Here is a 27,220-nt window from a genome sequence, read left to right as displayed (position 1 = left end):
AGTTAAATTCGATTCTCACTTACATATTAGCTATTTTGTAGGTAAAGTGTGAATTTCAGAGCTTATTTTCCTATCATGCAATTGATATGAATCATATGAGAATAGACCCAACAAGAGAAGAAGAAAATTAAAGCACAAAAGACATACCTTACAAGTATAAATTTTTGACATACGTAGACAAACACCACACGTGAGTTTAGAAGCTAAGTGAAAACATAATCACAAAAAGTATTCTGCAAATTCCTTGATCTAATCACCAACCTTTTTCTTTTCTTTCTAAACTCTTGTTCTTCATAGACATAAGAAAGAAGTATTGTATACATGCTTGCCTCCTACTATTTCTTACAAGCAAGACGAACATATTCTCTTCAGATTTTAAAACCAAACCTGGATTTTATATATATAATGGATATTGTTGAAATCAACATACATTGAGATATATACTCAAGTCAATAATCATCCGAATTTAATGGTGTAATCTATTATGGTAAAATCAAAACAAACAATATTTTAACATCATGTTTTAAATTCAAATAGATGATAACAAGGAAATCCAGGTTTTTCAATTATAGTGAATTTCAATTATAGTCAACAACTATATTCATGGAAGATTTTTGTCTAATGTTAGAATGACAATATAGTCAATCAAAAGTACATATTGGGTGTAGATTAAATAAAATTAGAGGTATGGGTTTAATTTTAAAAAAGTGATTCATTATTGGGCTTATCTCTAATTTTCTCATAAATCATTTTTATAAACACTGTGGTATATAGTGTTGTTCTTTACATGTCAATTATGTAAAATAAACACATCAAGAAGGTTGTGCATATCCTTTGAACATTCAAGAGAGGATAGTACAATTTGTTGGACCTAAACAGACGCATATCAAGAATTCTTGGTCATGGTATTGGAAGGATTTGAGCTGTAAGGGCCTGTTGGTGAAGAAAAATTTGTCAAGGACATTTTACTCACCAATCTCTATTTTCATGGGCGGGAATTGATAGCGGATTGTCGTTTGTCTTGCTCTTCTTTTAATTTGGACGATCATCTTTTGACAAGAGGGGGGTATCTTCAGAAAACCCTCTGATACCAAAGTCAGTGTTTTTCTTAATTGTTCTCAATTCTAATAATCAAAATGTCTTCCCTTACCTCTTGCTAATCCCCCCATTTACACAGTGGAATTCCTCATTCTTCATTAAATTACATTTACGATTGTCAGCATGACGACATTTATGTGTACTTATGTATGTTCCCCCATTATTGCTCATTTATTCTAATGGTAATTCATCACATTCATGTCTTCTTAATGTGTCAGTTTCATACCAAGAATGCATTAGTCATTACAATCACCTTAGTTATGATCAATGTTTTCAGATGCGAAGGCGAAGGCGACATGGTCAAACCTTACAAGGCGAGAGCATCGGCGTGCAAAGGCGATTAAGGCGATCGCCTTTCCAACAAACATTAATTTAATACAATAAATTTTCAAATAATATGAATATCCTTCAAAATATATGAATATGTCATTATAAGCATAGCATTCATCCAAAATAAGGTTCTAATCAAATTATATAATTAATATATAGACTCATATTAAATTAAATGCAAGAGTACACTTCAATGCGTTCAATCTTCTTGTTCAATCTTCATGGTCATATCCACTCACACCCACATGAATACCATTACAATCATCAATGTTCAATGCATCAATATGTGGATGTAAAGTAAGGTCTTCAATCTCATCTTCATTCCTAAGTAATGTATCCAATGTTTTCATTTTCTTCTTGGATTTGGATTTTTCTTTACCTAAAAACAAAAACGTAGTAGTATAAATATGGATTGATACATATATTATAGACAAACTAAATAACATGAGGATGAGTAAGAAAGTACTTACTTGAGCTTTCAACATTCTTCCTTTTAGAAGAAGGTGTGTAAGAGGGCTCATCAAATCTCATGTCATCATCCGACAAAGGAACATCATTTATTGTTGGCTCACCTAGTGGCTCCACACATATAGGAACTCTAATTGATAAATTTTGTTCATAACATTCAATCGGTACATTCCTTATAGCTTCCACCTCAAACACACATTCTTCAACCCAAGAGAGATTATCCGGCAATATAGGATCTTCCACCTCCGATATTCATTCATCATCGGAATCGATTTCTTCTACTAAAATGAGATCAAGCTTCTTCACTCTTCTTCTAATGTTTCTTTCCCTTAGTAAATAGTTGTACTTGACATAAACCAATACATTTAATCTTGTGTGCTCAAGTCGGTTCCTTTTCTTAGTGTGAATCTAAAACAAACATAAAAATAAATTTATATGACATAAACATGCTACTGATTATATAAATTCGTAATGATTAAGCAATTCTTTACCGACTCAAAGGTACTCTAATTCCTCTCGCATCCAGAGACACTACATGTTAGGCTAAGTACACTAATAGCAAACTTTGTCAACTCATGTGTTTCCTCTCCAAAATGCTCCCACCAACTCGCTGAAAATATAAATTACTATAAGTTGTAAATAATAGAATATAGACAATTGTATTATAAAGAATAATATATGAGGCATTACCTGGACTTCTTAGCTTCCTGGAAGGTATTGTTATCTTACTTCCAAACTCTCCAAGGCATTTATCATTCATCTCTAATTGGATATCAGCCCTTAGCCGATCCTCAAATGACATCATTATATCCATGCATTCATACAATCTTTTCTTGACTTCTAAAACAGTTGAGAAGTTATCTTCATAATGTAGTTGAGGGTTTAGAAAATATCTGGCAACATGCAAAGGTTGATATAGTTGAGGAGTTAACCTTGCATCAATTTTGTTCCAAATTGGTTGATAATGTCTAGGGTTCTTCTTCAAACCAAATGTAATCTTCTCTTTAGCGGCATCCATTAATTCATATATGTAACCCATAGCAGGTCTTACCTTCGAATCAACCTTCATCAAAACACACACTAATGGCATCTCACCATTCATACATTTTGCAACATCACTCCAAAAGTTTTTTTCAAATAGAACAATTGCACGAGCCCCTATACCTTCATGACTTTTTACAAAAAGACCATCAATTCACTTCCTGATGTTAAACATCATTTGAAGAGGTTGTTTTTTGTTATAGATACTTTGAAGGGTGAGACAGGAAGTTACAAAGCGAGTTACCGTCAGACGAATGATCTCATTGTTGTTTGTGAATTCCCTCATGAGAGAAAGGACACATGTGTGACCATAGAGAAACTTCACCATTATCTTAGCACTTGTAATGGTATTCTCAAAGATGATTAGCTTGCTAATATCTTCAAGCATAAGATCAATACAATGTGCCACACATGGAGTCCACCACAACTTCAACCTCCTTTGCATAAGTCTAAGGCCTACATTTTTATAATTTGATCCATTATCGGTGATTATTTGAACTATATTCTCTTCCCCAACTTCTCTAACCACTTCATCCAAATGCTTTAGCATTAAACTACCATTCTTTACACTACTGGATGCATCAATGGACTTCAAAAAGAAAGTACCCGCCAGTCTATTCACAAGAAAATTAAGAAGTACTCTACCCTTTCTATCGGTCCAACCGTCCAACATGATAGAACACCCATATTTCTCCCAAGCTTTCTTATGCTCTAACAAACACTTATCAATGTCTTCAACTTCTTCCCTAAGATTCTAAGTCCTTAATTCATGCATAGAAGGAGGCTTGAACCCTACACTATACTTGGCAATTCCCTCTACCATAGCTAACCAAAATGGATCATTAACCGTATTAAAAGGAAGCACCCTAGAAACCATAAAACGCCCAACCATCCGACAAACTTCTTTTCTTAACTCTTTTTTGTAAGCTTCATTTAATACGGTTTGCCTAGGTTGAGAAGACACAAAACTATCAAGTGGTCATTTGACTTTTAGTTGAGCAGCACTACTCCCACATTCTTCTAATGGAGAATCTATACTATCACTTCCACCACCAATTCCTTCACCAATCTCACGGAGCATAGCACATCTCTTAAATTTCAAATCCGTAAAGTCCTTTATAGCTATTTGATACTCATTCTTCACATCAGAATGGACTTTATTACAAGCTTTCATACCACCCGAAATACCTGCTAAATAGTGTCACTGCATACTTGATTATAGAAAACACATCTAAAATATTTCTCCCCTTCCATCTTTTTTTGTAAATTTTTATGCTTTATCTCTTCCATCTTCCCCTTTCTTACTCATGACTAATATTCACCAACACCAACAAACACATACAACAAATGCCCAAAAATTATTAATAAATTTTATGGTATGTACTCAACTAAAAGCAAACAAATATATGAAAAAAATCAAATCAATTATAAAAGATGATCAAAGTTGACTAACCTGCAAGCAAAATAAACTTTCAAGTTTCAAATAGGCAAATTATAGGCAGCAAAGATTTTGGTCTTTAATAGAGGGAGAGAGAGGCACGGAGGTAGAGACTAGAGAGAAGCAGGGAGGTAGAGAGAGGAATCAGAGGATGATAGGCTAAACTGAATGAATAATTGATGACGGGAGGGGGCTTTGTCATTGTTAACCATTCAAAACTCACCGTTTTAATTAAAACAAATGCCAAAACGACGTTGTTTTGGCCCCCAGAAAAAAAATTTGCACTTCTTCTTCGCCCGCCTCCGCTTCTCCTTTGCTCCGCCGCTCGCTCAGTCACTCCGATGGTCGCTTTTCCATCGCCTCGTATGTGTTTGAACCTGCGGGGTTTTTCCCTGTTGCTCCGCCTGAAAGCGTCGTCTTTGGAAACATTGGTTATGATCGCCATTCAAGTACATTGAACTGTCTCCTTCATTATAATTTTCATTGCAATTACCACTCATCGCAATCATTATTCATACTTAATATGTATTTACTCGGTGTACTTACTTCATCTTTATTATTGGGTGCTGATATTTTCTCATTTTCTTGCTCCCACAGGGCCAGAGACTCTGTTCTACTCTACTAGTTGACTTTCGGCAAGTAAAAGTCTTGTCGAGGAGAAATGGATGAGAGTATGGAGACGCGGGTCAAGGAGTCTCTGCGGCAGCTGCCGATGACTCAGCAACAGTCAGAGGCCATGTCGCGACTCCCAGACGAGTCCAACATCTACGATTATATCGCTGTTACGGGAATCCGAGTCGACCAGGTTGAACCCGGACTCGTCGTCTCCACTTTCAAGGTCCCTTCCCGCCTCACCGTCAGTAATCTCTCTCTCACTCTCAACTTTTTAACCTTTTGAGTTGGGTTTTGGTATTTCATTCATCTTGAACGTTTGTTTTCTTTAAATTTGTATATCATAATGCAAAAGGGTTCAGCTTTAGTTTCTTCAATTTTGGTAGAGAAGAGAATAGTTTGATATGGGAAGGTTTATATTGCAGGACGGAGCTGGGAATTTGTCCAATGGCGCAATTGCGAACATTGTTGATATAGTAGCTCATTCTCCGATTTACGTTGTGGGTCAACCTGCGAATGTCTCAGTCGACATCTCCATCTCATATGTGTCAACTGCAAAGGTCAATGTAAGCAACGGAAGCTTTGGTCTAAAGTATTATGTGTTCCTGTTGCAGCATTTGTTTCTTTACTTGTAGTTTGATGTGATTATTATATGGAATATGGTCTGCGTTTCGATTTGATACTTGGGGCTATGACATGCATCATTGCCCAGTCTTTCCACTGTTTCCAGTTCTAGCAGATTTGCAAAGAAGCATATGACAGTCAATATCTGTTGATGTCAAAATGTCAAATTGCAGGATGAGTTGGAGATCACCTCGACAGTGTTGGGACAAAGGGGACGTTACTCTGCAATACTTGTGTGCCTGAAAAACAAAGCAACTGGGGAGATCATTGCTGAAGGTCGGCATTCGATGTTTCTTTCAAAAGTTGTTCCCAAGCTATGATTCTCCCTAGTTCTTTCCACAGACAGACGCTTATATAGAGGAACTTTAAATGATGGGACTTCTTGTGTAAGAATAAGCATTCAGTCCCATTAGGTTAGACGTGTGTAATTAGCAATCATCAGCGATGAAGATAAAGCATCTGACCTTGATGTGTCATTAAGGAACATGGAGGATTGGAGGTCATTGCTGAAGGTTTACACAGACCACTCTTTCTCTGGTTGACATTGAACATGGTACATATCTGCGTACCCGAGTTGACATTGAACCCCAATATAGTTCTTCTTTTCTTCTGTTCTTTTCTGTAGTTACTTGTTTATATTGAGCTAAGATTTGGATTCTTAACAATTCTTCAGTAGCCTGGCTTTATATATATTCCCATTTTTCGTCTACCTCTTAACGTCCCTAAATCTTCATTCAACCATATCTCGATTTTCGATTTCCAAGTCCTCATTGGATTCAGAAGTAGGTATGTAGCAGCAGTGGTTATACACTTATACTGGATCCTTATGAAGAAATGCTGAAAAGAACATTCAGTTACAATCACCCCACACCGTAATGTAACAAAGTTTGTTCTGAATTGTTTGCCAGCCGATTAAATTCACCTATTTAATTATACAGTTCTGCATGAGATTATCACACTTTGGAAGAACCGGGAATGGGGAAATGGTGCTGTATGGAACTATCAAGGCTGTTATGAAAGCTGATCGTTACAAGTTGTGAATCAACATTTACTAATTTCACAAGCTTTTGTTCATACAGTCAAAATATACCACTTTCACCGTTCTGTAAGATCAGTTCTATTATAATTTTCCAATTTTACTGATACATTTTCATGTTTACAAATAAAAGAAAATGAAGGCACATGCAATGTTTTAGAAAGTTAAGGCGTTTTCTTGAAAGCCTTGAACCTTAAAACTTGAAGTGCATTAGGTGTAAGCCTTACGTTATAAAAATTAGTAGTTAAATATGTAAATATATAATTATACATATGCAAACAGAATAAATATACATAAGAACTTACTAATTTATTACATTTTGATATAATGAAATTCATAATCTAAACGTTTTAGATAGTTTTTATCAATTTAAACACACTATAAATATAAATATATCTCAAAAGATTATTTTCTAAGACGTAGTAAAATACGTAAAAGTCGTGAAAACGTAGCTATATGCGTAAAAGTCGTAAATGTTTTAAGCCTCACTGCCTATACCGAAAAACAGAGACATTATGTAAGTAGCCTTAAGTTTTTTAATTGAGCCTTCAATTGAGTTTTTTAAAAAATTGGACGCACGCAGTTGTTTATAAAACAATCACATTTTTCTCAGTTGGATAAACAATCAATTTTAGTTTAATTTTTATGACCTCAAAGTCCAAAAAAGCCAAATGAGTCAATCATCATTTATACTCATTTGTTAAATTAAAATCCCATCCACTTGATCTATGATATGTATTCCAATGTGTCAAACAGTGTTCTGAAAAGCAGTCTAGGCGGCGCCTAGGCGCTAGGAGGTCACCCATCGCTGTGTTTTTTGCTTCGGCCGTCATTTGTAGCGTTTTGTGAATTAGGCGGCCGCCTAGGCGGTTCTAGGCGGTCATAGGCATCCTTATTCAGTCCTATAAGTCTTAGGCGGCCATATTCAGTCCTAGGCGGTCTAATCAGTCATATTTAGTCGTAGACAGTCAACTATCATTTGACATTAAAAAAACCTTAAAAAAACCGCAATTCTCACTCTTTGTCTATTTTCTAAAAACTGAATCTCATCAACAAAAGAAGATAAAAGAAATATGAATATTAAGTTTGAGTCTGATACTGAATGAGTTAGGAAATAATTTGGAGAGAAAGAAATTGAGATTTAGTATTATTGCATTTGTTTCATTATTTATTTTTTCTTCAAATATTTGTATGGACTTTCTACTTAAGTTATGTGAATTTAGACTATTTTAAGTATTTTTTAAATTAATATTAAATATTATTATATATTTTTAATCATTAAAATAATTTAAATATATGTATAAAAATAAATAAATATTTAATAATTCGAAACCGATTAGGCGCCACTTATGAGGCTGTCTAACCGTCTAGGCGCTAAGAGGGGTTGTCTGCAGCGCTTTTTAGAACTTTAGTGTCAAATGATCACGAATCTCATTGAAGAAGAACAACGTGAGAAAGTCAACATGATGAAAAAGGCTAAAAAGTTTCTTGAGGTGAGCAAGCAACAGTCGGAGACGGTGGCTGGACTGGCCGTGCCAGAACTCCGGCAAGGTGAGGCGACCATGTACAATATTTTCGCTCTAAGAGGGATCCGAGTTGACCGAATCGAACCCGGGCTCGTTGTGTGTACTTTCAAGGTGCCTCTACGACTCCTTGTAAGTATCAGACATAGATCTACTGTGAGTTTACTTGGTCTTTGTGTATTGGAAAGACTGGGAAGAGCATTTGAGATTCTGCTGTTGCTTTGATTTGCTCTTACAGGATAGAAATGGAAAGTTTGCGAGTGGTGCCATTGCGAACCTGGTTGATGTAGTTGGTAGCTGCGTCATTTTTGTTTCCGGTGCTCCGATGAATGTCACGGTGGAGATGTCCATTTCGTACTTGTCAACGGCAAAGCTTAATGTAAGTAATTTCTTCCTTCTACTCACATTCGTCAATTTGATAAGGCACAACATAAGAATCTTGATTTATATGTGTGGAGAAATGGGAGACATGTTGGGATAGGTAGTGAATTCAAGCATCTTCACAAAACCTGATTGACAATATATTGAAATACCTAGAAGGCTAAACCTTGAGTCATTCTAATGAGTAATGAGTTGGAATTTTGTTGTTGTGAGATTGCAGGATGAGTTAGAGATAACATCAAGGTTGCTAGGACAGAAAGGAGGTTACTCTGGAACAATAGTTCTCATGAGAAATAAGGTAACTGGAGAAATTATCTCCGAGGGTCGACATTCCTTGTTTCGTTCCCGACGTGTATATGGCAAGCTATGAGTCTGATCTCCTCACTACACAAAGGGAACTGGTGGCATCCTCATAAGTTGATCCCAAGATTTTATGTTTATTCTTAGTTCCCATGAATAAATCTTAAGCCGAATTCACAACTTCTCACTTGCAATGTCACTTTAAATGCGATAACGAGACCGGATAACTACGGAATACACTGGTGTGGTAGGGAATCAGATGCTTCGTGCTCTTGATAGCAATTACGGAGGCTACAAGAGTTGTGTCACACTCGCTCATATATCTTCTTCTTTGACATTGTTCATCGAAAAATATGATGTATATGCTCCAACTATATGATCCGAACACTTTGCCATCTTCGTAATGAAACTCAGATTTGGGGGTTCCTTACATGGTAGTTCATCACTAGACCACAGTGGTTTTTCTTCTTTGACATTATCTCCACTTTGACAGAAGTCTTAAGATTAGGTGTGACTGTGTGAGTTTCGAGGAACATAATGAGAGGGTATTGGATGGCTTTATTGGCCCAACAGGCCCACAGTGGATTCTTAAATTGACGTACACTGTTAGTTGTAGCAATACGGCGATACGCCATCTGCGTCAGTTGATCCCAATATGCAGAAGGCGAAGGAGTACCTGGATCTCACCGACCACGACTCGGAGGTCGTGTCACAACTCGACATTGCTGCTCACCGAGTCGGGGACGAGTCGTGCTTCTACGAGGCTTTCGCTCTTAGAGGCATCCGGGTCGACCGAGTCGAACCCGGACTCGTCGTCTGTACTTTCAAGGTCCCTCCTCGCCTCACCGTGAGTCTCCTGAATTCCACATTTCTCGATCGCTCCCTAAGTTTCTTGAATTATTTTTATTTCTGGGTTTGTTTTCATCTTACGTTCTTAACTGAACAATTAAACTTCATCCCCAAATTTCAATGGAAATTAAACTCAACATGCTCATAGTAACTTGAATAGAAAGATGTTTTTACTTCAAATCTGCGTCATTTTAGAACTAAATCATGTTGTTAAGCTCAGTAGACTTTCACTTAGTTGTTTTAATTTTAGCATCAACGTGACTCCTCATTGTGTATCAATTTCCTTTTCATTCATAGAAAGGCACAAGAATTCGTAAGGGTTATACGTAGAGAATCACAGCTATTTAAATCCAAGCTTTGGATGTTGTTATGTGATAATGTTTGTGTCTGAGCACGTCATTTTATGTTGGTTGAACTAATTTAACCAAGGCGAAGTGTTCTATTAGAACTTTTCAAGGCTTCTGCTAAAGTAATGAGGTTTATTGCAGGACAGAGCTGGAAATTTTGCCAGTGGTGCAATTGCAAACCTTGTTGATGTTGTTGGTAATTCTACAGTCTATTATCTTGGTCGCCCGATGAACGTTTCAGTAGACATGACCATCTCGTATGTGTCAAAGGCAAAGATTGATGTAAGAATCTTTCCTCTTCACATGATCATATCCCCAATTCTCCTTGTGGTCATTGTCCTACATTCATATGCTGATAAAACAAACCTGTCCTATATCTGTTAATCGAAAATCAATTTCAATTAGCAAAGCCCTTGGAATTAACATTCTGATATATCTTGATTTCGGAATCTTGTTGTGTACTTCAGCTTTACTGTATCTTAGTATCCCACTTGATCCTTTTTTTTTTTGTAGTCAGTATCTTCATTTTGATCTGATAATTCTTTCTCTTTATCATTGGTATGGTATTGGACTTTCCAAAGAGACTTATAACAGCTAATACGGGTATCTCTTGGTGTCGAATTGCAGGATGAGCTAGAGATCACCTCAAAGAGGTTGGGAGAAAGAGGACGTTATTTAGGAACAATGGTGCTCCTGAGAAATAAAGCAACTGGGGAGATCATTGCTGAAGGTCGACACTCATTGTTTCGTTCAAATGTTGTTCCCAAACTCTAAAATCCTTCCCATTCTCACACACAGATGACACGCGCCTATAAATGAACTCTAAGCCTCTTGAAGGAATGGATCCCATTTCTATCAACTCTTGAAATCAATTATTGGATAGTATAAAGATGTAGATTCTACAAACAAAATGAGAAATTGAACAAATGATTATGGAGCTAAATTTTGGATTTTACATACTATCATTAATAATTTGATTATATGAAGCTGCAAAATGCTTGGTTTCTACCGTAATCATAGGATTCGTAGCAGCTCATAATTCTACAAAGCGAATAATCTCTCAAAATTGGGTACACATCTTTTTTTGCATTGTTCTGAAATTGTGGTTTTATGTAAATGAGTTTACCTTATATTTTCTTATTCATTCTCGCCTTGGGGTACCCTTGATGAAGTGTTTAATGGTGTTGATGTTAGCGTTCCCAAAACCTAAACGTCGACTTTGGTTTCTAATCTCTTGTAATCTAATTTGGTTTATTTGGATCACTATGAATCTAGTGCTTTTCGAATGTAAGTTTTTAATGTGTTGGAAGCCCAACGTCATCTTTTGGAATTGTTCAGAGAGTGCTCTGCATTCTTTTCATCCTTACAAAAAACATCACGATATGTCTATTTTCTCTATTTTTGGTATCTCACAAGTGTCTGCCAATGCTATCAGCTTCATCCCGTCCTTTAATTAAGGGTTTATTGGCTAAGAGTTTGCTATTTGTTAGAGGTTCTTATATTTATGGTTTTGCATGTGTGGGTGTACACATGCCGTATTGAGCTTTTGTTTATCCTCTTTGTTTCAGTCAGACATAGGAGGTTAGGTTTTTTTGTTTCCCTCATTTGTTAAATAAATAAAAAAAGGTTTCACAAAAAAAAGGTAAATTCCTCCTATGGTACCTGATATTTGGCTACTTGGACAATTTGGTACATGGTGTATGAAAACGGACAATTTGGTACCTAAAGTTCTCAAATTTAGGTCATTTTGGTACTTATATCAATTTTGACCATATTTTCAGAGTTATTTCCGTCATCTTATCTTTACTTTACTTCATTTTTTCATAATACATTCAAATTGCCTCTAAATTATCACTAAAAATTTGATAACTCATCTACTTAGTATCTGTGATGATTTACGTATATAATTTTTCATAATGTAGTTATTAATCTAAATTAATTTTAATTATAAGTAATTTAAAAAATATATTTTAATAAAAAATTACAATTGCATAAAGGCAATTTATTTCCTTTGCAAAAAATAATTAGGATACAATAAGTATATTAAGAAAAAAAATTATTTTTGATATATGCGAAGTAGATGCTAAGTGGAGTAGATATATCAATTTAATTATCTCCAAAGAGGCCACAATTATAGAAAGAAATAAAGAAAAATGTGAATTTAATGAGTTTAGGGTTAGAATGACGAAAATAACCCTAAAAATATGATCAAAATTGATAGATATACCAAAATGGCTTACAAATGTGAACTTCATGTACCAAATTGTCCGTTTTCATACATCAAGTACCAAATTGTCCAAATAGCCATACTTTAGGTACCATAAGAGGAATTAACCCAAAAAAAATTAATCTCTCAGAATTCCAAATCAACCCTCCAGCTTCCTCACTTTTCATCTAGTTTTATAGGGTAGTTCGGTAATGTTACCCAGGACCCGATTCTCGTTCGTCGTCACTTTCATTAGGTGCGTGACGACTGACGACGACTCACTGTGACTTTCTGACTGGCGCCATGAACACCACAATCCGCGCTTCTTATCTCTCTCTTTCTCCCCGCCGGAATATTCCCCAGCCGGAATTTCACCTTCCGCAGCTTCCTCCGCGTTATGTCGACTCGCCTAATTGTTTCTTCAACGGCTTCCGGAACATTTGGCCGGCTGATTCTGCGCTGAGAGCTCGGCTCCGGCATGTCTCGGCGGGCCTCCGCGGTGTCCAATCGAGACGAGTTAGGGCTTCGTCTAAGGACGCTCAGTTCGGCTCGTTCTCGGACGGGCGCGAAGCTCAGGCGCCGAGCTTCGGTGAGTTTATCACTTCGGAGAGAGTCAAAGTGGTGGCGATGCTCGCTCTGGCTTTAGCTCTGTGCAATGCTGACCGGGTTGTGATGTCGGTGGCAATTGTGCCGTTGTCGCTCTCCAACGGTTGGAGCCGATCGTTCGCCGGAATTGTTCAGGTGGTTCTCTTGCTCTGGTTTATATTTTCTTTGGAATTATGAGCTAAAATGATTTGATTTTTGTAATAGTAGCTTTAGTAAAGTTTAAAGAAAATTTGCGTATAATTGAATATGAATTTGAGGTATTTGAGTGACTATAGAAAAGAGTTGAACCCAATAATTTGATATCGAAAACTTGTTCATTGTGTTAAGTTGTGAATATATTGAAGAATCTCCTTAGATTTTATTATGTTGTGTTGTCATTTTTTAAGCTGGAGCATATTATTGATGAATGCTTGATCAATGTTGAAAGATCTTCTTGTAGCTAAACTTTAGACTCATTGGAAATTTTACATATGGCAGTCGTCGTTCCTTTGGGGGTACCTTGTATCTCCTATAGCTGGTGGGACACTTGTGGACTACTATGGCGGTAAGGTTGTCATGGCCTGGGGAGTGGCTTTGTGGTCTATGGCTACGTTCCTTACACCTTGGGCGGCTGAAACTTCTTTATGGCTTCTCCTCGCAATGAGAGCTCTCCTTGGCATTGCGGAAGGCGTGGCACTTCCTTGCATGAACAACATGGTAGCGAGGTAGATGTGGTCTACAACTTCCCATTTCCAATCACCAAATACATTTAAAGTTAATATGTGTTTTCAACAGTTTATCTTTGTAACAATAGTTGGTAGTGCTAATGCTAAAATGATGGCATGAACCTTTTTTTATAACTTTTTTTTTTTTTCATTTTCAGATGGTTCCCTAAGACAGAACGATCCAGGGCTGTTGGAATTGCAATGGCTGGATTTCAGCTTGGAAGTTCAGTAGGACTAATGCTATCTCCAATTCTCATGTCACAAGGCGGTGTGTTTGGACCATTTGTGATTTTTGGTTTATCTGGATTTCTTTGGGTTTTGGTATGGTTATCTGCAACATCAAGCACTCCAGACCGCAGTCCTCAGATATCAAAATATGAACTGGATTACATACAGAGCGAGAAGCAGAAATCCTTTCTGGGGGAAAATAAACCTAAAACAACCAGAGTGATCCCTCCTTTCAGACGCTTGCTTTCTAAGCCTCCAACCTGGGCCATAGTAGTTGCAAATGCCATGCATAGCTGGGTAATGCATATGTACCTCATGCCAGGATGTTCTACTCTGAGCATCATACTGTCACTTTCCTTAGCATTTGTTGATGTTTTCAGGGGAAAAAAAGGATTTATATGTTTGCTGTGTCTGTTTATGCACACATAGAGCCTTGCACAAAAAGTATGTATCCACCAACAGGGTCACTAATACTCATCTTCATTTTTCCGATATTGCAGGGTTTTTTTGTTTTTCTTTCCTGGATGCCCATCTACTTCAACTCTGTGAGGCTCAATATCCTATCTACTTCTTTTGTATTTCGGTTGTGTCAACAAAGACTTATGTCGTTTATGACTCTATTATAGGTGTATCATGTCGACCTCAGACAAGCAGCTTGGTTTAGTGCCGTTCCATGGACGGTCATGGCAGTCATGGGATATATCGGTGGTTTGTGGTCAGACATATTGATACGAAATGGTACAACTGTCACAATGACTCGAAAGATCATGCAGGTGTGTGAAAGAATTACATTTAAATATTGCAGTGTATACTGTAAGAAGTCCAATTAAGAGAGATGGATTCTGAATGATCTCGCTCCAAATATGAACTGATTAATAGTAGGATTGATGGGAACATCACTTTCCTGATATGAACTTACTTGGAAATGGTATACTGTAAGCTTGTAATTGTGGAAGTAAGTTACTGTATACGATCTTTCATGATCAACCTATAATTGCAATCAAAAAATGGGACCCTGCACAAAGTAGATCATCTTAAAGAGAAAATTCTATCTACCATATATATGACATATTTTTCTGGTCATGCTTTATTGAAGTGTCAGTGTTTGTTCTTTCTGTGCAGTCAATCGGTTTCATAGGTCCTGGGATTGCTCTTGTAGGTTTAACTACAGCAAAAGGCCCATCAGTTGCATCTGCTTGGCTTACTTTAGCAGTTGGACTTAAATCCTTTAGTCACTCTGGCTTTCTTGTGAATCTTCAGGTTAGCATTTGTCTATATGCTTCAGTCAGATAAAGATTAGTAACTTAATTAGTTGTTCGATAATAAATGAGCCTTAATTGTTTCTTTCTTTAACCAGGAGATCGCTCCACAGTATTCTGGTGTTTTACATGGTATGGTTAGTCAAACAAAGTCTTCAGTATACATTTTCTTTCCTTCTTTTTTCATCTTTTGTTATACTAAAAATGCTTAAGAGCGTTATGTCAACCAGTATATATGAACTTGTTAATTTGTACCCAAATCAATGATATGGTACTGAACCCCTTTTCATCATAGGGATATCAAATACTGCCGGTACATTTGCTGCTATTGTGGGAACAGTTGGGGCTGGGTTTTTTGTCGAATTGGTGGGTTCTTTCCAAGGATTTCTGTTGTTCACGTCACTGTTATATGTTCTTGCTGCCCTTTTCTACATCGTATATTCTACTGGAGAGAGAGTAAATTTTGATGAACCAAGTAAGTAAATTTTAATTCTATTGATTCTAAGAACGATATTATACTATACCTGGATCCCACCCTTTCGGTTGGCTGCAGAGCTTGTCCTCTTTAGATGGTGCAGGATTGTAATTTGATAATGTCTGTCTGAGGTATAGTAATGTAGGGTAATGAATGTGAGAATGTCAGCTTTCTAGGCTCCATTTTAAGAAGATACTTCTATTTTAAAATATGTTCAAGTTTTACTCAGTACACTGAGGAAATGTTTTGATTTTCAAACACTGTCAGCATAAACAATTCTGATTTGTGCATCTTCTATTATGGAGATTATATGTCTGATAAAATTGGTTATCACATTGAAATGCCTGATGAGCAGCAATCATACTATTAGATCCCTAACTTACCTTTTTGCTTCACAGCTCCCATATGAGATTCTAAGGCTGCTGGCTCCAGCATTTCTTGTTGAGAATAATGTGCTCAACTTTAATTAGTGGACGGTACAGAAAGGAAGGCAGAGTAGAGGAATGGTACAAGCCGTTGAAAATCATCTGTTGTATCATAAATAACCTCCTTCGTCCTTTTGTTATTGAATCCGAAGCTTGTACAGTGTATGTTATTAGTGTTCGCATGCATCGACAATCTGTTTCAGGTGCATATGGGAATCCTGATGACCAAATTTTGTAAAACATATCTGTAAATGTATTTCAAAGAGGTACGCTGCTGCATTCATTCTTCCTACTACTGCCTTTCGATGTGAAAACTAGTCGACATTGATTGATTTGAGCGGCTCTCTAGTTCTGCGATCAAAATGAAGAAAAATGGAGGGAACAACCGTGTATGGAACAAGTCGACCCACTCTGTTGGGCTGGGCTTTGGTTCTTAAAATATTAAGATAAATAGAACATGCTATTGACCCAACCATTAGAAGATTCCTCCATTGACTGGATCATACCCGTTATATAAAACCAAAATTGAAACCGAGTCCTGCTTCCAGTTGTCCCTTGTTCAAAATGAAAGCGTAGCTGGAATTAGTCTTTCAGACATTTGGGCAACTCCGAGAATTTATATAAGTACAATAACCAATGGCAATCATTCAAAATATACAGGTCAGGAGCATTTATGTTAGAGGGGTACCTGTAACCAAAGACCACTAATTCATTTCAGATTTTAGCAAAAGATATGAACAAAGCTACAGCACCAGCCGGCCAAAACCTCAGGAAATGAAGAAAGCACGTAGTCCTCATCACAAGAAGAATCAATTCTCCGATTTTCACTTTGAAGATGACTACACTAATAAAACTAAGCAACAGAGCAGAAGCCATTCTACCCTGAAGCATATCAAGGCTGCAGTGAAGAAAGTTTTCACAGTTCTTCTTTTTCGAAGAAAGGTCAACTCCAAGGCTTCTGTTTCTGTAATTGATCCAAGAAGAAACAGTAGTAGTATCAAAGGAGTCTCCTGTAAGTTCTAGTATTGCTTCTGGTTTGGCATAGATATTATTATATCACTATATATATTTTGCAGGTTCCTTAGAATTGCTATATGTAGGTTATATACTTGGTGGGATTCTTTCAGTAGTCAAATATCTTGCATCGGAAATTTCTGTTTATTATAACTTTCAATATTCTGCAGCTTCAACCGATCGTTCATCAGGGAGTACTGACACTAAGAACTCTTCAAAGTTCAAGTTATCTGGGTCCTATGGTTCTTCTGCTACCCTGAGTGGGATAATTGAGACGAAAAATTTCTCATACGAAGAGATTTTCAAGGCTACTGAAAAGTTTTCTGAAGCAAATAGAATTGGTGAGGGTGCTTTTGGGACAGTTTACAGGGGAAGGCTTGGGGATGGATCTCTTGTTGCTGTAAAGCGTGCCAAGAAGGTAGGTATAGACAGTTAATGATATTGGGATATTAGTTCCATGTATGCTTAAAGTTCCCCTTTGTTTCAACCTATGTAGCACCGACACTTCTAAGGCTCGCGTGTCGGAGTGTCTGACACTCTCCGACACTCCCCGACACTTCCCCGACACGCCACGTGGCGTGTCAGTAATATTGAATTTTCCGACACTTCTCCGATACTTTGACCGACACGCCACATCATCATTTTAGATTTAAAAAAACATAAAAACAAAACAGAATTAACTCAGGTTTTGTGTCAGCCCCATCGTTTTCCCTTTCTTCTTTCGTTAGATTTATTTATTTTGAATTGTTATGCAATGGAATGAACTTGAATCTTTTATGCATTATTTTATGTGTTATATATTTCTTTTATGCATTAATAAATATATTAAATTATATATAAATAGCCGTGTCGATGCCGTGTCGGAATCTAAATTTTTTAGATTTGCCGTGTCGCGGTATCGGTGTCGGTGTCGGTGCTACATAGGTTTCAACAATTTATCAGTAGAATCATTGGATATGATGATGAGTAAATGCAGCACTAAAGGAAACAGTTTCAACTCTTTGAAAAACCTTGAGTACTTTCTAGACAGATATTAATATCATTTGCTAATGGTTTACACAATCACTCGAAACCATTTGCAGACATCATCTGACAAGCTCTTACAATTGGAGTTCAAGAATGAAATACTCACCTTGTCCATGATTGAGCATCTGAACCTGGTAAGATTATATGGGTATTTGGAGCATGCGGACGAGCGGATAATTTTGGTCGAATATGTTGGCAATGGAAACCTACGGGAACATCTGGATGGTAAGCCTTGTGAATGATAGTTATGATATATGAATATTGTCAGTAAAGATGGAAATCGGAAACAGAATACTTTAGTATCTGATAAACTTATATTTGGGCTGAATGTGTGATTTTTAGTTTTTTTCTACGAAACTGGAAATATATCCATGACTTTCAACTGAGCTTTTGTCAAATTCATATATCAAAAGAACCTGAGTTGGGCCAAACTAGAATAAAAATTAATGGAAGAAGCAGTCTAAGAATAAATCATTGATCTATCTGCTCAACTTCTGCTTACCCCAACCAGCAAAGAATCTCAGGAATCTGCTGCTTCCTATGTTTCTAACCGTGTGGAAACTTTTAAATATAAGAAGAATTTAGAAAAATAGTGTCGATATTGGCACTGACAAGTCAAGTTACTACTTATGAAGGTACGCGAGGAAATGGACTTGAAATGGCAGAACGTTTAGACATTGCAATTGATGTGGCTCATGCAGTTACCTACCTTCACATGTACACAGGTACGCTCTTCATTTTCATTCTAAAGTACTTGGACAGAATTTTTGTGCAGAAGTTCAAGTTACATAGCTCTTTGGCCTTTTACGTTCTAGTTTATGGACTTCACTGTGGAGAGAAAATATTTATAGCTTCCATTTTGTTATACTATTGGAGAAAATACAAGTCTAAAGAAATCTGTTATAACATGTGTATATCTTATTTAGGAAACAACTACTTGTAACGCAGTTGCTTATTGCAGTCTGGTACTTGAAGGTCCTAAAACAGTTTCATGTATTTTGACAGATCCTCCAATAATCCATAGAGACATAAAATCGTTAAACATCCTCATCACAGAGAAGTTACGGGCGAAAGTGGCGGACTTTGGGTTTGCACGGTTGTCTGCAGACTCTGATGCAACTCATATATCGACTCAGGTTAAAGGAACGGCAGGCTACTTGGATCCTGAGTACCTCAAGACTTATCAGCTTACCGAAAAGAGTGATGTTTATTCCTTTGGTGTGTTGCTTGTAGAATTAATGACAGGAAGACGACCAATCGAACCCAACAAGCCAAACAACGAAAGATTAACAACAAGATGGGTAAGAACTCATTCAGTATCTTTCAGAGCATCCTGAAATTATAATGCATACATAAAACTGCAGATTAAGTGAGTTGTGCATTCCTTTAGATATTTGGGGATATTTAGCACAAGTCTCCATCTTAGATAGATTATTAATTAATTGTTTTTATTCTGACTCAAGATTGATCCCTCCTGGAGTTCATTTACTTTAGTCCGTCTTCACATGATTCTGCAAGAGCTTAAAGCTGATCGAGTCACAACAGTTCAGCTCTAGTAATAACTGCACATGAAACATTCATCAAATGTAACCTCTGTGGTGCATAGCAATGGTCTGTCATGTTCAGTCTTCGTATGGCTTGTACCCATGTATGATCGGCAAAAAATTAGGTATTGAAAGTGCATGAACCAGTAATCAGCCTAACCATGTTAGAAACATATAGGACAGCATTTCATGTACACGTGGAAATGCATATGTTGTGTATACTTGTTGAACGTCATTTGCCCAAGTCATCATTTCAAGCGGTAATAATCGATGTTTACCTCTGCAGGCAATCCAAACATTAAAACGAGGAGAAGCTATACTCGTCATGGATCCAAGGCTACGGAGAAACGCGGCATCAACCATGGCAATGGAGAAAGTCCTCACTCTAGCTCACAAGTGCCTTGCACCTTTAAGACAATCAAGACCCTCTATGAAAAACTGTGGCGAAGTATTATGGGGGATACGCAAGGAATTCAGAGAGAAAGCCTTCCCTCCTCCTCCTCCTACACCCTCTCACTACTCTGCCAATTATCCTGTGAGAGATCCTATGATGACCAGGCAGCACACATTTGGGATCGAAGATGATGATAAGTATAAATTTATCTCTGCATAACTTTCAAGAACTTGAAGGGAATGCACATTATTATTATTATTTTTGCTCATGGATTGATACCGATATGTAAAGCCTTGTCTACTATCGCATCGTGAATTTAATTCAATTCAGATCATGTGCTTTCTGTCTAAAGATTTAAGAGGGCATGTCGATCCCCAAAAACAACTGTTGTGATTTATTCAATTCCTTCATCACTTTCCGGTAAATGGCTTCTATCTGAAGTATGATCCATATTTTCAGCCCCGTTTTACTTTGTCAAATGATTCTCACCAATTTATTTCATTGGCTGTGTAGATTGGGGCAAATTTATCTTACCGGTCACTCACCCAGCGGTAAGAAATTGGCGCTTTGTAAGAAGCCACGCGTCACCTTGTGAGCGAGTTGAAAAAAGAGAAGCATTTAAAAATGGGAAGAAAGAAAATATCGAAATGTGATCCCCGAAAGAAGCAAAAGCGTGGCACTGGCGTCACTCACTCCCAAAGCACACTACCCGCTCTCTTTTTGGCTCCTTCTCCATGTGATCGTTCACGTTCCCCTCAATCTTCAAACCCATCTTCCCCCAAATCAAATCTCTCTGGCTGACTCGTCTTCTTCTTTGCTCTAAAAATATCTCAAAGATTCTCCTGTATATTCCCTTATATATGCTCCATTTCTCCACCTGATTATTTACACATCTCTGAGGACTCTCAAAGCCTCACAATATCACTCTCTCGCTAAAATGTAATTTGCTTCCTCATCACTCTCCTTCTTTTACTGTTTTTGTTTTTAATACTTTTCTGATCATCAATTTTGGTTTTGGATTTTCAGATTGTGTGTTTTGTTGAATTGAGGAGGCTCTGCTTTTAGCCTGAGCCATGGCGGAACCGAACGGCCAAGCATCCAAGATTCCGGCGGCGGCGAATCCGCTGGCGGAGGAGCCGACCAAGATTGCGTCCAACATCAACTACCACGCCAATTTCAGCCCTCACTTCTCGCCGTTCAAGTTCGAGCCGGAGCAGGCCTACTACGCCACCGCCGAGAGCGTCCGCGACCATCTGATCCAGGTTGACCACCACTCCACCGCTTGATACTTTGATTTGATTTTCTCTTCAAGTTTAATAGGTTTTGATTCACTTGAACTATGTAGAATTGGAACGAGACCTACCTGCATTTCCACAACAAGAATCCGAAGCAGACTTACTACTTGTCCATGGAGTATCTTCAAGGACGAGCCTTGACCAATGCCATTGGGAATCTCAATGTTCAGAGTGCCTATGCTGAAGCTTTGAACAAGCTGGGACATGACCTCGAGAACATTAGGGAGCAGGTAATCTCGGAGTTTTGTGGCCTCAAAATGTTCATGTTTCGTGTTCGTGTTATATTTTTAGTAGTTGAAATGTGCACATCTGTGTATGTGTGTATGGAAATGAACTGTATTGGTTGATTTGGTTGTGTAATAAGTTGTTCAGTGATTATTGGAAGTACTTGTTTTTTTTTGTAGGAAAAGGACGCTGCGCTTGGGAATGGTGGCCTGGGAAGGCTTGCTTCGTGCTTTCTAGACTCCATGGCGACGTTGAATTTGCCGGCTTGGGGGTATGGTTTGAGGTACAGATATGGTCTGTTTAAGCAACGGATTGCCAAGGATGGCCAAGAAGAAACTGCTGAGGATTGGCTGGAGGTGAGGAGGACATATATGACCTCGAGTTCTGTAAAGTTTTGAATATTTGTCAATTTGTCAATGATACTTTGAATTTATGCAGAAATTCAGTCCTTGGGAAGTAGTCAGGCATGATGTTGTTTACCCAATCAGATTCTTTGGTCGTGTTCATGTTAATCCTGATGGATCGTAAGTATCAGATTAGGATTTCCACAATGAATTTATTACAAATGAAGCACGTTATAAAAATATAATGCACTCCAAGTATACTTTTTACTAAAAAACCACGAAACAAAACACATGGTTCATGCTCGCATAAATTATTTGTAATTGCTTGTATTACAGGCGAAAGTGGGTAGAGGGAGAGGTTCTGCAAGCTCTGGCTTATGATGTTCCAATTCCAGGATACAAAACCAAGAACACTATTAGTCTTCGTCTATGGGACGCCAAAGCAAGGTCCGAGGATTTTAACCTCTTTCAGTTTAATGATGGTCAATACGAACCTGCTGCTCAGCTTCATTCTAGAGCTCAACAGGTTGGTAAAATCGTAGCTGAAACTTAGCATGGTAGTATTGAAGTTGCCACATCTTTCACACAATGTGCTGTCCGGCCAGTTTCATCTGATGACTTTTTGTGAATATTATAGTTTTAAAGATATGAAGGGGTAACTAAATTTCACGGATCTAATTAGGTTGGGTTACAGGCATTTTGAGACAAGTGGAATGTATGAGTTTTAAAATCTAGTTAATGATGTGTATCCAACAGGTTTGACATGCTCAAGTGTTTAGTTGAATTACATTATATGAAGTTCCATGTTGCAGATTTGTGCTGTTTTATATCCTGGAGATGCTACAGAAGAAGGGAAACTTTTACGGCTGAAGCAACAATTCTTTCTCTGCAGTGCATCACTTCAGGTTAATTTATTAGCATCTTCATTCCCACTTTTTCTCATGAAAAACAGCACATAAAATGATTTAACTTTGGTTTGAAAAAAAGTTCACATAAAAAGATTCTTTTTTTTTTATTTCCTGCACCATTGAGGTTGGGTTCAGCAATATGATTTTTATTATCAAGCTGGGACAAATATAGAACTGCTTTTGTGAGGCACTTTCAGTTGCTAGTTTGTCATGCCTTTAAGAAGTTGCAATCTGATATCCTTTTATCTTCAAATTATAGGACATTATTTTCAGATTCAAGGAGAGGAAACAAGGGGCGGAGTTGAAATGGTCCGAGTTTCCGACCAAGGTTGCTGTCCAAATGAATGATACTCATCCTACACTTGCAATTCCGGAGCTAATTCGATTGCTTTTGGATGAGGAAGGACTTGGGTGGGATGAGGCATGGGATGTGACATCAAGGTGTTCTTCAGATTTTTTTTTCTACAGCTTCTTCCTCTTTCATGACATTTTAGCGGAAAGCACTAACTCTGAGTGATCAAAACAGGACTGTTGCTTATACTAATCACACGGTCCTTCCGGAAGCACTTGAGAAATGGTCACAGACAGTCATGTGGAAGCTTCTTCCTCGCCATATGGAAATCATACAAGAAATTGACAAAAGGGTTATACTTCTCACACTTCTTTTTTACTCTAAAAATGATTTCAATTTTATCTTCCAAGGGTAAATATTGCCTCCTTGCAGTTTATTGAATTGGTGCGTTCTACAAGGAAAGATCTTGAGAGTAAAATTCCCACCATGTGCGTCTTGGATAACAATCCCCAAAAGCCTGTTGTGAGGATGGCTAATTTATGTGTGGTGTCTGCACATACGGTAAGAAATCCATGTAGGAATTCCCGGCAATTATTTTCCTTTTCCCCTCCACATTTGAGCTGTTGATTTTCTTAAATGTTTTAGTAACTTATTTTGCCGATATCATTGTAGGTAAATGGTGTTGCTGAGCTGCATAGTGATATTTTAAAGAAAGAGTTATTTGCAGACTATGTCTCTATATGGCCATCCAAATTCCAAAACAAGACCAATGGTATTACTCCTCGAAGGTGGCTGAAGTTTTGCAGTCCTGAGCTCAGTAATATAATCACCAAATGGTTAAAAACAGATGAATGGGCAACCAATCTGGACCTACTTGTCGGTCTTCGAAAGGTATAATCTACATTTTGTAATGCTTTTTTGTGCTTGTATGAGTGTTGCAGTTCAAATATTAATTCTCGTTTATGCTTTCTCTAATAGTTAGCTGATGATGCAAAATTACAAGAGGAATGGGCGTCTGCCAAGATGGCTAATAAGAAACGTTTGGCACAGTACGTAGAGCATGTGACAGGTGTCAAGATTGACCCAAACAGTCTTTTTGACATACAAGTGAAGCGAATCCATGAGTATAAAAGACAGTTGCTTAATATTCTGGGTGCAATTTATAGATATAAGAAGCTAAAGGTACAAATGCAATTACATGTTACTTAACTATTTAATTGAAATGGAGTTTCTATTTTTATAAGGTCATCATTTTGCCATTGAAATTACCTGCATACCCTTCCGGCTTGATCTCTATGTCTTCATGAGCTTGTTCATTATAATTTGCACCTGCCTTTTGTCCTATATAGTTTCACGGCAACATGTTAACCCGAAGAATGTCAGAGCATTTACTGAATAGATAGAAATTTCAATAAAAATTAATTTTTCAGTTTTACTCTGAACTGTATTATGTTGTTGTTGAGAAGTTGAATTGAAATGCGACAGGAGATGAGCCCTGAAGAGCGGAAGAAAGCAACTCCACGCACAGTAATGATTGGAGGAAAAGCATTTGCAACATATACAAATGCAAAAAGAATAGTGAAGTTGGTAAATGATGTAGGTGCGGTGGTCAATACTGATCCTGAGGTCAATAACTACTTGAAGGTTAGTTCATATATCAGTCATTCGTACTTTATACAGTTTGCAGTATCGCTCTACTGCTAGTTATGCATTTCTCTGTATGTTCTCATACTACTAATGAAAGATAAATGTTTCATATATGTAAGATTAAGATCTCGAAAATTGGGACCTGGATTGATCCCTGATAACCGTTATATCTTCAGGTTGTTTTTGTTCCAAATTACAACGTATCTGTAGCTGAACTACTTATCCCTGGAAGTGAGCTATCACAACATATAAGTACTGCAGGAATGGAGGCAAGTGGTACAAGTAACATGAAATTCTCTCTGAACGGTTGCCTCATAATAGGAACACTGGATGGGGCTAATGTTGAAATCCGTGAGGAAGTTGGAGAGGAAAACTTTTTTCTTTTTGGTGCCACAGCGGATGAAGTTCCTAAGCTCCGCAAGGATAGAGAGAACGGACTGGTATGTTATCTATCTAAGTAGTTCAAAAGCTCCAAATTAGATAATTTATAAGTGGTAATCAAGCAAATCCTTTCTCATCTCACTTTGACACTTTCTACCGTTCTTGTGGATCACTCAGTTCAAACCAGATCCTCGGTTCGAAGAAGCCAAGAAGTTTATTAGGAGTGGAGCATTTGGGAGCTACGATTACAATCCGCTTCTCGATTCTTTGGAGGGAAACAGCGGTTTTGGTCGTGCTGATTATTTTCTTGTTGGCCATGACTTTGCGGCCTATTTAGATGCGCAAGCAAGAGTTGATGAAGCGTACAAGTAAGATCCCAGACCTTCTAGCCTCTAAATCTTAAACATTTGATCTTGTACGAGACTAAATATAGTAGATTTCTGTAATCTATGGAACCCCAAAGCTAACCAACATGATGCTTGTGTTTCTCGTGTCACCTGCCAGGGATAGGAAGAAGTGGCTAAAGTCATCCATATTGAGCACAGCAGGGTCGGGCAAGTTCAGCAGCGACCGGACAATTGCTCAGTATGCCAAGGAAATCTGGAAAATCGAGGAGTGCCGTGTACCATAATTTTAACCTACGTGCTGATTTTCAATCGTAATTCTGATACAAGATGAAGGTTACCGTAAAGAATAAAACAGCCGACAGAATTTGCAGCCATCATATCTAAATTTCAGAGTTTATTTTGTAATTCAATCATGTCTACCTGAAAACCATTTGTTTCATGAATGAATAATATTCTGCCATTGCTTGTTATGCAAAATATATAGGTAAATAGTGTAGTTACCTTGTACTACTGGTATCTCTTCAATAACTCTTTTCCAACTGACTAGCTTACTAATTTGATTTTTAAGAATATGGAAAATTACATAACTGCACATCTGATATATACATACCAACTATATACATACTACAGGGATACATATACATCGAACCGAAATTAGCTAAACAACTACAGATCAATCAGGGTATATACTACAGGGATGATATGCATCGACCGAAATTAGCTAAACAACTACAGATCAATCAGGGTTATATTTGCCAGATTCGAAAGAGCTCTCTAAGTGCCTTCCTTTCCTTTGGACTCGTAAAGTTCATTGCTAGGCTGTACTTAATTTCCTGAATCAACCCGACTATGTTCCTGAATGACTCCGAATCAACTCAACTTCCCAAAAGTGTGCATTTTCGGTTACTTCAATTTCAATATAATCCACATAAAACCCCACGAGCATTCCACATAAACTCTACGGTTACTGTTCGTGAAAAATCTGATAAGAGGCGTAAGTTATGAACTTAATTTAAGAGGCAAAAGTTATGAACTTGATTTGGTAGGGTGCACCAAACCTTACAATAGGTGCAACCCTTCGTTTTTTATACCAAGTTTATATCTGTCTGTTTTCTCATATGATTGATGTGGGACTATAACTGCTCTGCAAACTTGACGCACTGATAACTAATAAGGTTTCGACTTCCTGGTTACATATCTCTGTGCACAGACTTATGACCCTTGGTGTGCACAGACTTATGACCCTTGGTATAATAAATCAAAGGCCTAGCATGGTTAACTAACTAAGATTGTGCCACAGGCGTGAACGTGCATATTTCTTGCTTTAACTCAGATTGTGCATCGTCTCACTCTGCAGATTCACAAAAGAGCAGCAGCTATGTTTCAACAATAAGGACTAGCAACACTACAAGTGTTGCGGCTTGCAATCAGTTATGTGCTCGCGTGTGTGTTGTGGTGTGATTATTTATTTCATAAAATAGGTGCTAGTATATGTGACTGGTGTGTGTATCCAATATTTATTACTTCCGGCTAGTGTTTGGCTATTTTTATGCAGGTTCAATATGTTGTGATTTTATGTTTCTTGTATTTGGTTTTCCTTTCTTTGATAGGACTTTATATTCTGATCGAAATGACAATAAGCAAATGTTAACTTCATCCATTTAAACGAGTAATAAGTATTTCTCGCGTTACATTCACTTATTTATATAACTTACACCAGGAAAGAAAGGAAAAAGCTTCTAAATTTTCTAATGGTACTGTAAATCATCCTTTGGCCTTATTGATTAAACCATTAATATTGATAAGCAGGTAAGTATATATGAAATCAATTGATATCTTTCTATTTGACCTAC

At 37.4% G+C, this 27,220-nt stretch overlaps 6 protein-coding genes across 10 annotated transcripts in view; all 6 read left to right on the top strand.

Annotated features, from left to right (window-relative positions):
- Positions 1–25,874, top strand: part of LOC126787601 (alpha-glucan phosphorylase 2, cytosolic) — a 66,657-nt gene extending 40,783 nt beyond the window's left edge. The window contains exons 2-16 of the mRNA XM_050513458.1: positions 20,964–21,190; positions 21,274–21,453; positions 21,628–21,804; positions 21,887–21,972; positions 22,129–22,318; positions 22,605–22,697; positions 22,960–23,141; positions 23,227–23,344; positions 23,425–23,553; positions 23,665–23,883; positions 23,971–24,174; positions 24,478–24,636; positions 24,816–25,079; positions 25,198–25,388; positions 25,525–25,874. Coding sequence (XP_050369415.1) covers positions 21,002–21,190; positions 21,274–21,453; positions 21,628–21,804; positions 21,887–21,972; positions 22,129–22,318; positions 22,605–22,697; positions 22,960–23,141; positions 23,227–23,344; positions 23,425–23,553; positions 23,665–23,883; positions 23,971–24,174; positions 24,478–24,636; positions 24,816–25,079; positions 25,198–25,388; positions 25,525–25,651 — 2,508 coding nt within the window. The 5' untranslated portion in view covers positions 20,964–21,001 and the 3' untranslated portion in view covers positions 25,652–25,874. The remainder of the gene's footprint in view (positions 1–20,963; positions 21,191–21,273; positions 21,454–21,627; positions 21,805–21,886; positions 21,973–22,128; positions 22,319–22,604; positions 22,698–22,959; positions 23,142–23,226; positions 23,345–23,424; positions 23,554–23,664; positions 23,884–23,970; positions 24,175–24,477; positions 24,637–24,815; positions 25,080–25,197; positions 25,389–25,524) is intronic.
- On the top strand, positions 4,993–6,248 carry LOC126787613 (uncharacterized). Of its 2 annotated transcripts, none has more exons than XM_050513476.1 (3): positions 4,993–5,213; positions 5,413–5,553; positions 5,785–6,248. In XM_050513476.1, exons 1-3 carry the CDS (start codon positions 5,037–5,039, stop codon positions 5,929–5,931), a joined length of 465 nt encoding a protein of 154 aa, XP_050369433.1. In that variant the 5' UTR covers positions 4,993–5,036; the 3' UTR covers positions 5,932–6,248. The 2 variants fall into 2 exon arrangements, with proteins under 2 accessions (XP_050369433.1, XP_050369432.1); XM_050513475.1 differs by having other exon boundaries at positions 4,993–5,231; positions 5,785–6,237.
- On the top strand, positions 8,097–8,926 carry LOC126787614 (uncharacterized). The gene is made up of 3 exons (XM_050513477.1): positions 8,097–8,302; positions 8,409–8,549; positions 8,772–8,926. The coding sequence occupies exons 1-3, from the start codon at positions 8,111–8,113 to the stop codon at positions 8,919–8,921; spliced, it is 483 nt and encodes a 160-aa protein (XP_050369434.1). The 5' UTR covers positions 8,097–8,110; the 3' UTR covers positions 8,922–8,926.
- LOC126787615 (uncharacterized) lies at positions 9,489–11,083 on the top strand. Its single transcript, XM_050513478.1, has 3 exons — positions 9,489–9,698; positions 10,189–10,329; positions 10,675–11,083. The coding sequence occupies exons 1-3, from the start codon at positions 9,507–9,509 to the stop codon at positions 10,819–10,821; spliced, it is 480 nt and encodes a 159-aa protein (XP_050369435.1). The 5' UTR covers positions 9,489–9,506; the 3' UTR covers positions 10,822–11,083.
- On the top strand, positions 12,518–26,809 carry LOC126787604 (probable anion transporter 4, chloroplastic). Of its 3 annotated transcripts, none has more exons than XM_050513464.1 (10): positions 12,518–12,994; positions 13,337–13,563; positions 13,722–14,088; positions 14,292–14,336; positions 14,418–14,564; positions 14,914–15,051; positions 15,149–15,182; positions 15,346–15,525; positions 15,924–15,975; positions 26,800–26,809. In XM_050513464.1, the coding sequence occupies exons 1-9, from the start codon at positions 12,557–12,559 to the stop codon at positions 15,932–15,934; spliced, it is 1,587 nt and encodes a 528-aa protein (XP_050369421.1). In that variant the 5' UTR covers positions 12,518–12,556; the 3' UTR covers positions 15,935–15,975; positions 26,800–26,809. The 3 variants fall into 3 exon arrangements, 2 of the variants coding, with proteins under 2 accessions (XP_050369421.1, XP_050369420.1); XR_007671245.1 differs by lacking the exon at positions 26,800–26,809 and adding an exon at positions 16,611–16,627 and having other exon boundaries at positions 12,519–12,994; positions 15,924–16,216; XM_050513463.1 differs by lacking the exon at positions 26,800–26,809 and having other exon boundaries at positions 12,519–12,994; positions 15,924–16,242.
- LOC126787607 (calmodulin-binding receptor-like cytoplasmic kinase 2) lies at positions 16,611–20,881 on the top strand. 2 transcript variants are annotated; one of them, XR_007671246.1, is made up of 7 exons: positions 16,611–16,962; positions 17,135–17,382; positions 18,047–18,215; positions 18,626–18,715; positions 18,996–19,291; positions 19,821–20,348; positions 20,442–20,881. XR_007671246.1 is itself a non-coding variant. In XM_050513467.1 (6 exons), the coding sequence occupies exons 1-6, from the start codon at positions 16,725–16,727 to the stop codon at positions 20,145–20,147; spliced, it is 1,368 nt and encodes a 455-aa protein (XP_050369424.1). In that variant the 5' UTR covers positions 16,611–16,724; the 3' UTR covers positions 20,148–20,368. The 2 variants fall into 2 exon arrangements, 1 of the variants encoding a protein (XP_050369424.1); XM_050513467.1 differs by lacking the exon at positions 20,442–20,881 and having other exon boundaries at positions 19,821–20,368.
- Positions 26,810–27,220: the final 411 nt, after the last annotated feature.

Source organism: Argentina anserina, chromosome 3 (genome assembly GCF_933775445.1).
Source record: "Argentina anserina chromosome 3, drPotAnse1.1, whole genome shotgun sequence".
NCBI lineage: Eukaryota > Viridiplantae > Streptophyta > Magnoliopsida > Rosales > Rosaceae > Argentina > Argentina anserina.
The sequence above is the reverse complement of the archived record's forward strand: the minus strand, read 5'-3'. Positions and strand labels throughout refer to the sequence as shown.